The 15,187-nt window shown below is 41.7% G+C and overlaps 1 protein-coding gene across 6 annotated transcripts in view; it reads left to right on the plus strand.

Moving 5' to 3' along the window:
• LOC118099588 (1-phosphatidylinositol 4,5-bisphosphate phosphodiesterase beta-4) overlaps positions 1 to 15,187 on the plus strand; it is a 68,402-nt gene that overhangs the window by 19,324 nt on the left and 33,891 nt on the right. For all 6 annotated transcript variants that reach the window (XR_004694306.2, XM_035144262.2, XM_035144259.2 and 3 more), the window contains exon 4: positions 13,998 to 14,095. Coding sequence is in view for 5 of the 6 variants with exons in the window: in XM_035144262.2 (XP_035000153.1) it covers positions 14,012 to 14,095 (84 nt within the window). In the remaining variant the exon portion in view is untranslated. The remainder of the gene's footprint in view (positions 1 to 13,997; positions 14,096 to 15,187) is intronic.

The following is a 15,187-nucleotide window of genomic DNA, read 5'->3' on the forward strand; positions in this document are numbered from 1 at the left end:
TGCTTGTGTTCAGAAAAAAACATTTCAATTAGAGCTATGACCAAAATAGAAAAGCTAGATGAGTCCACTTCAGAGGGGATGGAGATTGATCTTTGTCCTCATCAGTCTGTCAGAACATAAATTTGTGCTGCAGTCTACACAGGCTCCACACAGGCCCACTCTACCTTCACTTCCTCATCACTTAACCTGCACTATTTTTCGAATATTCAAGACTCGTGCTATGTCTAACCACACTTTTTAAAATGAATTGCATATGCTTCAAAGTCTTTCTAATACCAGTTTTGCAATGTGAGGTTTCTATTATTAACCAGACACATACATGAACTCTTGAAAAATGGTCTTTTCCACATTCCAGCTGGTGTTGTCGGTTACACATATTCATCACTGAGCAATAAGTCATTTTAGTTATATTTTCAGATAATAGTTATAATAATTAACTTCATTTATAAAGCACTTTTCAAAAAACAGGTTTATAAAGTGCCTCACAGACATAAAAACAGAAAATACATGCAAGTGAATGCAAGAGGCAATTGATCAAATAGAGCAATGAAACTAACAATCGTCCAGTTAAAATCCATTTTATAAATATGCATTTTTAAAAGAGGATACTGAGGTAGCTTGTCTGATCAACAGAGGGTGGTTGTTCCACAGCTATCGAACCCTAACAGCGAATGCCCGTCCTCCCACTGTCTCTTGTCTTGCCCTGGGTACTGAAAACAGCTCATGGATAGCAGGACAAAGATTGCGAGGCTATAAGGGAGAAGGTCTGTCTCCAAATCAATTCCTAAACCATGGGTAAAAAGCCCAATGAGGTGAGAATGGGTGCAATGCTTTTTCGCATTAATAAGGATTCCCCAAACAATTTGAAAGTGTTGATCTGCGTTGCTGATGCATTTTGTTCTCTGCCTTGAGTCTTGGTCCTGGGTTGTTTTGCTGACATTTCAACAGGGGTTTTATCGAAGAGCTGGAACACAGTCTGAGGGTTGGTGTGCTAAGTGTGCTGAGCCGGGCCCCTCTATTACATTGAGGGAACTCCCTGACTAAGTGCCTCTTTAAACAGACACATAAACACACGCACGCAGGCACACAAACTTGTAATTCTATCTTTGTGAGGACCCTCGTTGACATAATGCATTTCCTATAGTCTCTAGTGTTGTCCCCTAACCTAACCTAAAACTTATTTTAATCAGAACCTTAAAACCAAGTCTTAACCCTCAATCAGCCATTTGAAGCTGCGTGGACCAAACTTGCCTCATTCCATAAGGTCTATTACTCAAATTGGTTGTCACAAATTTAGAAGTGCAAGTACACACATGCAGACACCAACAGTCATACATATGGGGCTCTAAATACCTCTGATCAAGATTGCTGATTACCCGGGGACAGCCCTTACCCCTCCCTCCCATGATCTGGTTCCCTTAGAGAGGCCTCAGTATTCCCTCGGTGAGTCATTGGGGGTAGTCGTTGGCCCTTGGGTCAACAGACTTTCTCTGATACACACTCCTTTATAAGTTGGATGCACCGTCCACTCGGCCATGTGCTAAATTCTTTGTGTAACTCAGTTTGGCAGAGGTTGGATGTGGAGGACTATATATAGCTCTTATATAACTCTTTGAGTATGTGAATGTGTGTGTCCCAGCAAGGCTGTGTGTTTTATGAACTAATTTACATCTTCGTCTGCTGTCGGCAGCTGACCCGATAAGCATCTCGTGTTTAATGGTGTGGGAGATCCTGCCGCTGTATTTGCATGTGCGAAAGTCATATTCATACTGACACTCATGCATCTTGTGAATGATATCTGTGTGTGTGTGGTAAGTGCCTGTTTGAATCCAGATGGCGGACCACAGTTGGGCACTGCAGTCGATGTGTTTGACTGAAAGACGGCCAGTTTCCATCCCAGGCTAAAGTCAATTATATAACCCGGGACCAAGGAGCATGAGTGAGCAGGGTGATCCTCAACTATAAAAGGCAAGGAAGAGGTCAGGGGAGGGTCATTTAGCCTGGAAAAAGACATTCTTCCATCCAACAGCATAATACGGCCTCATCCCAGAGAAACAAACAGTGATTACACCAGTTTTGTAAGTACAGCCCTAGAAATGCATATATTAGTTTGTTTTCTTTACTAGGAGTTACTTAATGTCTGTTCCCAACAATTCTGCATACAGAGAGGAATTTTTTCATCAATATTACATCAGTGAGATGAGAACTACCGAAAATTACAGAAACTATCTCTGAGAAAATGTATGTAGCATGTACTTAGACTTTTCAGTTTGTCCCATGTCCTGTTTGCTAACATGGAGGGGGCGGAATTATGACCTATAATGCAGCCAGCCACCAAGGGGCAATAAAGATGATTTGGCTTCACTTCTGAGGAGCTGTCATGTAAATACCAGTCTATTGCTGATACAAACTTAGAAAGAAACAGACATGAACATAGACAAATAACAAAAGCAGACATATGCATCCACACGCACATATAGAGATAAACAAACCTTGTCACTCGACAAGTGAAAATAGAGTTTGAGAGAGTTTCAGTGCTCGTTTTACCATTTAGCTTTTCCTTTCACACCTCTACTCTCTCTCTTCCTTTTGGCCCGCAGCTCTTACACCTCAATCTGTTCAGAGCCCTGCATGCCAGATTGTGTGTTGTAACATGTAGCCCACACGTTCGTATGCTGTAGTAAGCTTCAGTTGGCCGTAGACAGGTGTGATAGTCAGTGAAATCACAGATGTCACACAGGTCGCACACACGTACGCAGGACCTCCGTCCTTGTTGAGCACATGTTTACTCAGCGATCACTCTGCATCCTCTGCACTTCCCCCCTGTGAAGTGACTCAATGAAAAGTAAAAACAGGTGCAGGCCATAGCAACATTGATTTCGCTGCCATATGTGCTGTTTGCTCAGAGAACAAAGGTTTTCATGCTGTGAATAAAAAATCACTACTCTCCCAGTCAAGGGCTCTCATTGCATTAACTTAAATCCAGTGTCAACAGTAGCATTTCTATGATATTGCTTTGTGTCTCATGGCATGAGTGATATGTGCAGCAATCAATGGGCAAAAATAAACCCTTCTGCTAACAGGATTCTCTTTCATAGGGCTGAGTTTAATATAATTCATGCTAATGCAATTGAAGAACCCTTCCACTGCCAGAATGTTGTTATCTGTATGTGATCTTGAGTGAACAGTGGCAACCTGTTTAAGTCGGCTTCCAGGATATATTGTATATGTGTGTTCCTGTTGTTTTTTCTGTGTGTATCATGGTTGGAGGTTGTCTTGCCTAAGGTCATAACATCCACTGTTTAACTTAACAAGCAGAGGAGTGTGTTTTTTTTATTCCACTTAGTGTGGACACTGGAGACATAGCACAATATCATGAACACAATTTTATGTAGTCTTAATATTTTTGCAATAAAAAAGCACTGAAATAAATACCTACATTATGAAGTTTTAATTCAATTTTAATTTCAGCCATTTTAGAAATGTATTGAATCCACAAATTTGTACATTTTCTGAATTTTTTTATTGTTCTAGTAAAAGTTATTTTGTTCCCATTGTATGTGCAGATGAGCAATTAGGTTCACAACAGTCGCACTGTATCACATTCCAATACAACAACACAAACTATGTCCTATTACTAGTAGACATATTTTAGCTCAAATTTAAAACGGCTGTTGCAGAGGTGTTGTGTTTTTTTGCCCAACCTCTGTTGTTCTGCCCGATAGTGCAGTGCAGTAAAACATGACAACTAAAGTGTTACATAAATATGAATGAACCTTGAAGTCTAATGTGCTGTCTCGAGGAGTAGGATCCCTCTGTGCTCTGGATTTCTCCTCAATTCCTCCCCATCGCTCACACCCTGTCCTACCCCCTGCTGATCCTTCTCAGTGCAGGATCCCCGCTGGTGTGTGTTGTTTATGTCCACACTAGTGCACAAACATTACACACACCTACAGTGGAGGTGAACAATCAGCCTAGGGCTTGAATATGGCCTACGAGGCAATTCACAAATACAAAAAAGCAACTCTGAAAAAATTACCCTTTTAAAACAAAGTATTATTAGTAGACTTGTGTGTCTTCAGGTTGGTACCGCCCCTTTCTGTTTGCATCTCTGTCTGGGTCCTGGTCAGGGTGAACATAACACACATAGTTATGTGTCACTGCTTCTATGCATCATTGCAGCTCTCAAGAAAGGAACATTTGCAGTTCCGGAATGGATAAACATTTTTTTTTTTTTTTGTTAAAGTCAAGACAAGCCAGTGTGCTAATTTCTCAGCTATGTGGTCACAGTGAAAAAAAACCCAATCTTTAGCATCATTACAACTCAGATCATGCGGCTAAACTAGATGAGTTGCAAGGAAAAATGCTCTTGGATGACGTGAGAGAGAGCTGACAGCTATTTGTGATGGAGCCTTGTTGCCTTGTTGCTGCTGTGGAGCTGCTGCATCTGGACAAAGTAAAGCTGTTCCATAGAGTCTGAACTGTTACAGAGCAGATTACGGATATGAAAGAAGATATTGAAAAGGCACTGCAAGAGATGTCTAGTCTTTCTCTCTTTCCGTGATGAAACAACAGATATAACAAAGACAGTTTCTGCAGGAGATTACCACCTAGTTTTACATCGTAGCAAGCCATGTTTGCTTTGGCAAGTGCGACTGAAAGGCAGTAGAACTGCATTTTCCTTCTGTGTGAGAACAAAAACCTGCAATGATATTTGAATGTGTTGCTGAGTTTGTAAACTCCTGCAGGCGTTCGATGAGAGACGATGAAGAGTAAACATACTGAACATATTTGTTAAGCCTCTTAAGGTGGAACCAGCTGATTTGAATGACAAACAGCAGCACAACATTATTGAGCTGCAAAGCAATGAGGACCTCAGAGCTCAGTACAGCAACCTTCCTCTGCTCGAGTTCCATAAACTGCTTGTACAATACGTCCTGAGGATTTTCTCATTTTGAGGAGACGTGCACTGAAGTTTGCATATCTGTTCGGGACAATCTACTGCTGTAACTCTTGCAAAGACTCTGCTCTGACTAACTGACCAAAACCTGGAAAGCACCATCGTCACTGACATCAAACGCATCACATTAGGAAAAAGTAAGAGTCATTTCTGTGTTCTGTTACTAAGTATTGAGCTTAAAGGATGTTAGACAAATGGGAAGGCCACCTTTTGAGTCAAGGACTCAGTTTTCTTAGCAGAGACTAATGCAGTTACAGCATCAGTATATTTTGGTAATTTTCAGATCTTTAGTTGGGCTTTGTCTTTAGTATTTCTGTGTCATGCATGATAAAAGGTGTAGTGAGATGAGGCGGTGCAAAGTGTTCATATCTCAGTGGAAAGTGACTTTGGTGGTTTGCTCTGTAGTTAACCTTATGAAGTAATGTGCACAGACCAGGCAGCTGTAAAATAGCCACTCAGACATTTGGTTGCTTCACTGGTTGGGTAGAGATTTAGGTATGATTTATTTCTTAGGACATTTAGTTGATTGAAAACTTTTAAGAGAAGTTTCACTTTCCTCTTATCTTCACCCCCATTATTTCTCCAAACTTGGCTCTGTCTTTCTGACTTCATGTGAGCCTTTGCCAGCACATGTTTACAACATATTGTACATACATATACAATGTGGTTCAGACTTACCAAATACCATGAAAGCAGCACTAGAATAAATGGTCCTGGTGGGATTTGACCTCTAACCCTTGCCGTGATAGTGTTGTGCTTTCTGAATTAAAGTAAACAACTTGTTTGTGTGGACTGAAGCAGGCTGAGAGAAGACATGCGTGGGAAGTTATCTCAGTTATTTGTTGGGAACTGAATGTGATGCATTAAAATTGGACAGAATACACGTATAAACAGAAGGGTGCTCAGAGAGCAGATACCTACTGCCAAGGTTAACGCTCTATCTTGCCACGGTAAAGAAGGTGAAAAAGAAAGATCTGCTCCAAAATAAACTTTGGGTCATGCCCCAGACTCCACAAAACTTCATGGAAATCAGACAAATAAAACAAGCGGCAATGAAAACATAACCTCCTGGGCAGAGGTAATAAAAAACTACAATGGATGAGAAACCATTGTTGTATAAAAACTCTGTATTATTTGTTTGGAAATGTGGCTTTGCAAAGATACATAAGCACTCAAAATTGTGTCAGTGTTAATAATAATAATCCACTATGACTGGTATAATCATAAAGAAAAGCAATGACATCATCAGAATCTGATGATGAAAACAGAATTGAAATGCCAGTCATAATGTGTAGCTCTGAATTAGTATTTTTAAACCTAATGACTAATTGAGAACATTAGTTAAAGTCATGCCTTTAGAGAAGATGACAGACTTCTGTTTTTTGAGTTTACTACCTTTCAATGTTCACGTCTTTCCCAGTCTTTTCACACTTCAGTTCTTAAACATGACGGAAATTGTTCTCAGCCCCGGTGGATGTGTTTTGCAGAGAGTCGGCGTAGGTGAGTCGGTAGATGTGTGTGTCCTAAGATGGTTTCAGCCTCAAGGGCTTCTCTGACCCTAATAGTGACAGAGGAGGATTGATGGTACTGTTGAAGAAAAGGCACATTAAGAAGCAGTGTAGAGACTCTGCACAGGAAACATTCCTGTTTGTCCTTCTCTGCCCTCCAGTAGACAAACACACATGCATGGGTGGTGTGTGAAATAAAATATTTTTTAGTTTTTAGCTGTATAATCCACTCTAAGTAGGACGATTAGACTAATGTTTTACTTCACTTTCACACTCTCGTAGCCGCAAGACAAGGTAAATATCTTAGACAAACAGAAAAGAGGACACGATGACACTTTGCCATGTTTATAGTTCAGATTAGAGGCCAGACACTGGTGTGAAAAGCCATTGTATATACTTCTGCAATAAAACAGTCCAGGTGAAAAGTAGGCATAATGCTACAGTCGTGCCAGATAAGAGTGTTATAGCATGTTTGACTTGGGTGTGGAAGGGTAGTCGAAGAATATTGTACATCACTTGTGTTTGCAGAGTATAAACTTCACCTCACACTCTCAAAGTTCATATAGAAGCCATAGCATGTCAAAACACAATCAGACAGTGTGTGTGTGTGTGTGTGTGTGTGTGTGTGTGTGTGTGTGTGTGTGTGTGTGTGTGTGTGTGTGTGTGTGTGTGTGTGTGTGTGTGTGTGTGTGTGTGTGTGTGTGTGTGTGTGTGTGTGCGCACATATATTGTTGCCTCCTCCTTATTCACCTGTTTGTCAGCATTAACAGTGTATATGTGCACCATAGATTATATATATGATGTGCACACAGGCATGCATGCGTGTGTGTTAACTCATTCATTTGAGCAGAAAGGTGTGCTTATGTTGTGTAGTTTTGCGTCTCTTCTACATTGTTATGATGTGTTAGTGCTACTGTGATCTGTCCAGTGTATAGTGTACCTGGATCTGTTTGTGTGGTACCTGTGTCTTGAATCTTTGCAAGGAAGTTTTGTTTGGAAGCAGTGAATGGTCGGTCACTGTCAAGTTGTGGGAGGTTTGGTGATGTGAAACAGCAGTAAATTGTGTTCTTTTTCAATTGGTGCACTCAAGTGTTTTCATGAGTGATTTGTAAATTGTACTCTCTGTACAGTAACTGACAAAAGTGAAATTGTGCTTTTTGCTCACCCTGCACTGACCAAGAGCAGGTGGTGTGTTCCAGCTGGTGAGGCTGAGGTAAAGTGCCACTGATCAGTAGTAGTAGAGAGAGGGCTGCAGCTTGCTGTGAGGCAGTGTGCGTGTGTGGTGGGGGGGTTCTTCAGCTTCATCATGTTTCTGTTACATTTGTCAGGGTTCGCTCCTTCCCTCTGTTTCATCAATGCTTTTATAATAAACACTTCATTTTTTACTGCTTTATTTGACATCCTCTTAGAGTTAAAGTGGAAACTGCAGCTTTAATGAGTTGTCATGTAAACAGGCTGTATCCGTTTGTTTTAGTCGACTGGTTCTTCTCTCAGATGTGTTTGCTGTGCACACACAGCTCTTGTTTGACATATAGGTTGAAACGATGTTCACCTTCTTTTAAATAACAAAGATCCGCCCACATTCAGAATGTAAGAAGGTACAATGAGCCAGAGAAAGTGGAAACATACACACACTGGGCCTTTTACATATTGTTCTCATCGACACGTCCTCTTTCTGAAGTACAATCTGATTACGTTTAGACATGATATGGTTCACCTGGCTTCACCTGCTCGGTAAGTCATGGAAACAGCATGTGGCCACAGCGTTTGGTTACCAGAAACACACTGTCCCTCAGCTGCCACTGGAAATGACGAATTGGGAAACTCCACTGGAGGAAGACTTTCCTGGTTTTTAATGCAGTGAGGAGGAAACAATATGTCAATGTCGTTTTTTAAATTGAGTCTTTTCTCAGTATGTTCAGGTGAGTGAATACAGTTAAACCACCGTTTTTCTCTTTTTAATATTTGGCAACCACAGACGGTGTTTGGAATACATCTGCATAAAATGGACTTTAAAGATTTACACTAACTATACTAAAGGGCTTGTGTTCCCAGCAGTGTCCTGAGGGAAGTGGAGCTGATGAGTTCATGTTTTGATGTACTAAGCAGCAGGGATGCTAACCTACACTCTGGAATTATAGGTTGCTGAAGATGCCCCTATGCGAAACACTTTCGGGAATATAAGTTTGGGAAATAGGCTTGATCTCAAAGATGAGAATCAATTCTGTTTCATCTCTGATTGTAGCATAGATGCCCAGGAGCTGTGTAGTGTGCCAATGCATAACCATGAAGCAGGGAGTGAGTTCAGCTGTGGTACAAGTAAAAGAAAAAACTTGTGTGAGAATACATAGTCCTGCATGTGTTGTCTTTGGCCGTCTTCTGGACAAAGTAAAGCAGACACCATGGGGTTCAGAGTAGACCTAAGACACAACTGGAGGATTTTTTTTAGTCAGGCCATACATGGTCAGAGTGCGAGTGCTTAGGAAACCATTGTGAAGCTGCAAGATGAAGACCCATCATAGATAAATAACATTTATCTTTTGCACTAACTCCGACCAGCTGTTTGACACCGAGTCTGACACTGAGTGAAGAACAATGTTTTCTGAGGCAACAAAAGGAGAAGAAAATCGAGGTCAACGTGGAATTTAAATACTTTTAATATTTTTGTTGTCTGCCATTGATGGAGTGGAATATTTTCAGTTCGGCTCCGTGTTTTGTTGATAGTTTCGTTCCAGTTTTTTATGAAGCATGGTTCAGAGGAAGCCTTGGCCTAATTCACAAGTGTCTCTTGAGTGTTGCATATGTAGTGGTCTGGCTTTTTACTGGTCACAGGCATAAGTGTAATTTGTATATGATATTAAGTTTAATAAGTAATCACAATAATGATACTGTACGAGCTTATAGTTTTCATATTTTTACCTTTCACCAACCCACTAACATCTGGCTCTTGCAATATGCATTAATAAAATCAGCATTCATTCCCAGGTCAAATAACTCTGTCTGTAGACACTGATGCTGCACCTTTTCCTGTGTGACCTCCAGATGTGCATTGAACTTCTGGGCATTGTTGAGTAAATAGCCATGAACATTGGTGTACATATTGTTTTTTTAAATCTTGGGAACAACGTGCAAAAGCGATTTTTATCAAATGTCAAAAGCAAGGTGAGAGAGCTTCTCAGTTTGTGGGGGGAAAAACTGGCAAACTCCTACTGGCAATCTGAAAGGAGTCAACGGCCTTTTTTTTTTGCGGTTTAACCTGCAATTAAAAAACCTCATACCCACTTATTATGGTTTAATAGAGGTATAACATGCAACCTCGTCCCCTCCCTGATCACATTCACACAGTACCATACTCGTACAGAGTCTCACCTACAGGCCACTGAGCCGCTCCACTGCTCCACAGCGCCATAGTGGTGCTGCTGTTTTGTCACCGCTTGCTTCTTTAACCTTTAGGTCTTAATTCTGATGACTCACAGCCTATCTGGTTTATTTGAATTTGAGTGAGGTAAAGCAGTGATGTCGTGCTTTCATAAGCCTTAGCGGTCCTCATCTCTGCAGCAGTATTATCCAAAAACATGGGTTAGATGGGGTCAGGTTTTGCATGAATACATGGTGATGGTAATGCTGCAATCATCAGGCGACGATGTGTGCGGTAAGATCAAACAAGGCATGAAAAGAGGTCCTTTCTAAAAAGCCTGTTATTCCACTGTTTCCTGTGGTTTCACTTGCTTAGTCTGAGCTGCAAAATGTGTTGTTTTTAATGTTGAATCTAGTTGCTTTATTCCTTGTTGGGGATTATTTGCTGAAGGATAGCCTCGCTCATTGTGCCAGCCAAATAAAATGTACTACTGTGTGTGTGTGTGTGTTGTTCACTTGTGTCCACATGAATGTGTCCTCAGTCAACCCTTCCACCACTGGCTGGCCTAATTTTAGTTTATGAGGTGTGGGACCGCTGGGTGCTACCCTAGCTGCCATTTTAGACGAGGAGGCTGGGAACGGAGAGCCTCCCGGGGCTCCTATCTATCGTAATTATCTCAGTGTCAGGGGTGGGCAGGGGGCTCGGACCTCGCTCTCTTCCTCCAGCTTCCCTCGGCTCCTCACGTGCAACGTTCACACGTCCAGGAGCTCAGAGGCCCAGCCAGTATGGCCTTACGAAACCTCCGTGTGCCGCGCTGCTATTGGACAGATTACATCCCGCTGAGGAAAATGTTATCTAATGCATACTGTTGAGAGTGGCAAGATCTAGGCTAACATCAGACAGGACAGCACAACCCAATTAGTCCAAATTAGATGTGTGATTTGTCCTATCTGAATACTTTTAAATCTGATTTAGGAATGTTTAAGATTTCCTTGAGATTTGGTTTATTATTATTGAGCAATCTGGACACGGTGCCGCCTATTTACACTAGTGGTCTCTCTGTGGGTTGTGTTGATGGCACGCTGCCTGTCCCCGGCTCTTAATCTCCACAGGAAGTGTGCATCTGTGTTTTCATTCCCCCTGACGGGACGTGTGTCTGTTTTGGTCCCCTGCTAGCTCACCACAGATGGCAAAGGGCTGGGTTTGATGAAGTTGGTTCTTTTCATTTCTATTACTGGATGTACTGACCCGGCCTGGCTGCTACACCTCCTGTAGCACTGTGACGCAGATCACACTTTTTGTGTTGGCCCCCGAAATACGCTACACTCTACACTCAGAATTAAAAAGAGTAATTGTATGTTCTCAGTTTGACTAAAGGGTCAGCCCACTATTATCAGGCTTAATTTGATCTATTATGAAGCAGCATGTTGGGTGAGATTAGCTGTTATTAGCTGCTGTTTAATGAATCCCTCTGATTGGTGATGACGACGTGCAGACAACTCGAAACCCTTGTTTCACTCTGCATTTGTCATGCCAGGGGGTGAAGTGCAGCCCTCCCGGCCAGCAGTTCTCTGTAGCCTCTGTTGCCACACACACACACACATACACACATACACCCCCCACCCGCTGTGCTCACCACCCTGTCCTCCAGCCTCTCTAGCAGCCTCTGTCACACACAGCTGTTTTACTCATCCGTCTCCCGCTGCCCACCACTGTTCTGTTTCATCTCCATGCTTCTCCTGTCACTCTCTCCTCGTCTCTCATCTCTGTGGCCATGGGAAGCTAAGGGGCCGAGAGATGTCCTCTTCGTGGCGCCTTTACATATCTCTCTTTACCATCAACTTTCTCCTAACACTCTCTTTCTGTTTGTCCTTACTTACTTCTTTTTCTGTTTTCCTTTTTGTCATTTCACCCATCAACGTTAAAGTTGATCTCTCTTTATCCCTGGCAGGAAAATGTCTGGTTTCAGTCTCTACTCTATCTGCAGGGGGGGGGGATCACATTCACAGACAGACACTACGGCATTAAAGCTTTTTCTGAAGAAATTAATACAACCCTGAATAATCCTTTTGAATATTTTTCCAAATAAAGCTGCAGCAGTGCTATATAATTATATTTTCTGTACATGCAGTATGTGATCGTTATCCCAGGGATTTGCAGCACTGTAAGATGAAAGACCACCTAATCACAGCTGAATCTCACCTCAGAGTATTCCCATTAGGACATAATACCAGCTGAGCAATTAGACTATACATAGCATGTCACGTTTTCAAGTGCGCTATTGCATGACACATTTGCGGCTGACGTAAGGGGAGCCTATATTTGGACGGTGTCATCAACAATATTACAGTTTCCTGTCAGGACCCCCGCCCCCCTCCGTGCACTGGATGTCTTAGGTGATGATACACGTGCAGGTGTGTCACATGAATCAGGCCTGACTTGCTTTTTGTGTGTTTTAGGAGGAAAACACTTCACTTTCATTACAGGCCAAGTGTGGGACAAAAGTAGACTTGATGGAAAATTTCACTTTCTCACCATCAGATGCTCAATCTGCGTTGTTCTGTCTCAGCCTGTGATGAAGTGGTGTGCCCACTTCTCCTCAGCCTGCCCTGTCTGGTGTCCATGTAACAGCTCCATTGCAGTCAGATATAGTGATTCTACTGGTGTAAATCTTGCATTTCTGCACATCATTTATTCTTATTTATGTTTATTGGTTTTATGTCAGTTATCAAGACGACTTACCTCATTAACAAACCTTAAGAACATAGAATAAAATAATACAAAATAAAACACCAGAATAGAAAATGTTCACTTCCGCATCCAAAGAGATTGACATCACATCCATGGGTGCATAGATGCACAATCGGTACTGGGTGAGAGAAATATTGGAGAGAGGAAATGTTAATTTGTAATTGTTTCCATTTTTACTATGTGGAAGATGAATTCCACTTTGACAAAACATTCAATATAACACTTAGAAAATAGTCCTTGGATTGCAAGGTTTTGCTTTATGTCCCTTTCTGGACTTTGTATTATTCTGGTCTGTAGGAAAAATATATCTAAACATTGGATTGTAACTTAATCGAGCAGTGTCCTTTGTGATGCCTAAAACACTTCACTGTGAGGCTGAATTAAATGTTGTGCTGAGATTTAACATTTGTTGTTGCTACAAAAAAGGATTCCTCTGTTTTACAGCTTAACTGGACTGAATGAGCAAATCCTTGCCTCATGCTTGCTGCAGGCCACTTTGCCTTGGCTTTAACTCTCTTATGAGGGACACTGATGTATCAATAATTTAAAGTGATATCTTCAGTGTTGCACTTGTGGCGTTTTTAGATGAGAACTAATTGTGCACCCAATTTATTTTTCATCAATGTCATGCATCTGACATTAAATGCTAGGTGATAATGTGGTGGAAGGACGTGACATGGGTCAGGAAAGAACTGCACATTGCAAGATGGAGCATATTTTGTTGATACCTCAGAGTATAGTCCTATAGTCGTATGATTCATGGATCTTGATGAAAATACCAGGCATGTTTACTGGACTGATTTTTATGAGTGTGTGCAATATGGTGCAGATCCAAATAAAAATCCATATCTAGTGAATTTAACTGAGGTTTCATAAGGTGACTGTTTATGGGCTCTCTGAGTGTCATTCCCGTTTTCATTGTCAACCTTGATTTACCGGCGTTAAGTACCACCGTGTCACGGAAAGGTTAAATGAGAAGCTAAATCAAATAGCTAATGGGAAAAGGAAAAGCAGCAGTGACATGCAAATGGAAAAGAAACGTCCTATTTGAATGCTTTTAAAGTGCATTTTCAAATAGATTTTTAAATACATCATTTATGAATTTGATCGATGTTTGATGTGGTTTTTGTTTAACGCCTCTTTAACATTTTGAAACCATTTTATTGTCCGTTAAATAACCCTGTTCAAATGAATACCCTGAAACCTAAAGCTCCTGCACATCACACCTTGTTGAGTGGTAAATGTTTTATAGTAGCTGTGCTCAATGAATTCAGCATCTTTGTGACTGTAGGACAGACGAGGACAGAAACTCGGTCCTGGAAACATCTGTGTGTTCGCTGTCTTGGTTGTTGAAGATATTCTGTTACTAACCCTGTCTGTTTCTCTTTCTGCATCTCCTCCCCTCCTCTCTGGGTCTCAGGTTTGTGAGCAGCCATGACGAAGTCCTACGTGTTCAACTGGCAGAAGCACCTGCCTGAGTTCATGCAGGAAGGCACCTCCTTCGACAGGTTTGATGAGGTAATAATGACACATTTCTTTGGTGCTTTGTCAAATAAATAAAAACCGTAAAGGCTCCAATTGGAGAAATAAAGCCTTCTAACCTCTTAATGGCAGCTTATCACATATACTGATGCAGTGAAGATTTATGTTTCATATCCCTGATGAACACATGAATGCGTGGCCAGTGTTACGAGCTGTATGAGTCTGTCAATGACATTGTTGATACTGACATAGGTTATTAGTCCTACTATCATTCTTCACTTTAATGACCATCCCCGGGCCAGTCATTAGCGTGCACACACACACACACACACACACGAGCAGAGTCTCCTTTATAACCTGACACGTCATCGGCGCACTATAGGCAGGCTACATTCATCAGCCTCATTAAGATGCCTCGCCATGGCGACTGCTTGTCTGCTACACATCCACTGAGCGTTTTTGACCATCAAAGTGTTAAGATTATCTGTGTGAGTGCGTCGTCCTTGTTTTTACATATAGACCATTCATCATAATATAAATAAAATAGATAAAATCATACATAAAAAAATCTAAGCTAAAAATATGAACTTTAAGGGGAACAAATCCGATTTTTGAAAACAGAGAAACATTGAATTATTGCTCATCAGTCTGTCCAGTACCAACAGCAAATATCTGCTCTAAGTCTGTCTGTATGTATATATGACCCCATCTATATCCTCCTGTCTTTTTGCCCACGTTTCCTCTGACTAACTTAATCAGGACACTGAGCGAGGACATTTGCCGAGCAAAGGCAAAGTGTGTCACACACGCACGCTCGCACACACATACGTACGTACACAAACCCTTGCGCGCATCAGGAAATCCCCTCAGTGCTCTCTGTTTATACGGGCATCAGCGAGGGGAGGTGCATCCCTCTCAGGCAGAGAAGGAAACTTGAAAAGCCGGTGGCAAAAAAGTCGGCATCAATTCCTCAGCTATGTCAAAGTGAGCCGTGAAACTGGGCCAGCATGCTTCTGAAGAGAGTCCTCTGTGTGCTGCTGCTGTGAATGCGAGCCAGGCTTGGACAGGACAGGACAGGGTCAGGACTGGTATGAAGCCTGCCAACAGGGACGCAGCATTGTCCTCATC

Source organism: Hippoglossus stenolepis, chromosome 20 (assembly GCF_022539355.2).
Source record: "Hippoglossus stenolepis isolate QCI-W04-F060 chromosome 20, HSTE1.2, whole genome shotgun sequence".
Taxonomy (NCBI): domain Eukaryota; kingdom Metazoa; phylum Chordata; class Actinopteri; order Pleuronectiformes; family Pleuronectidae; genus Hippoglossus; species Hippoglossus stenolepis.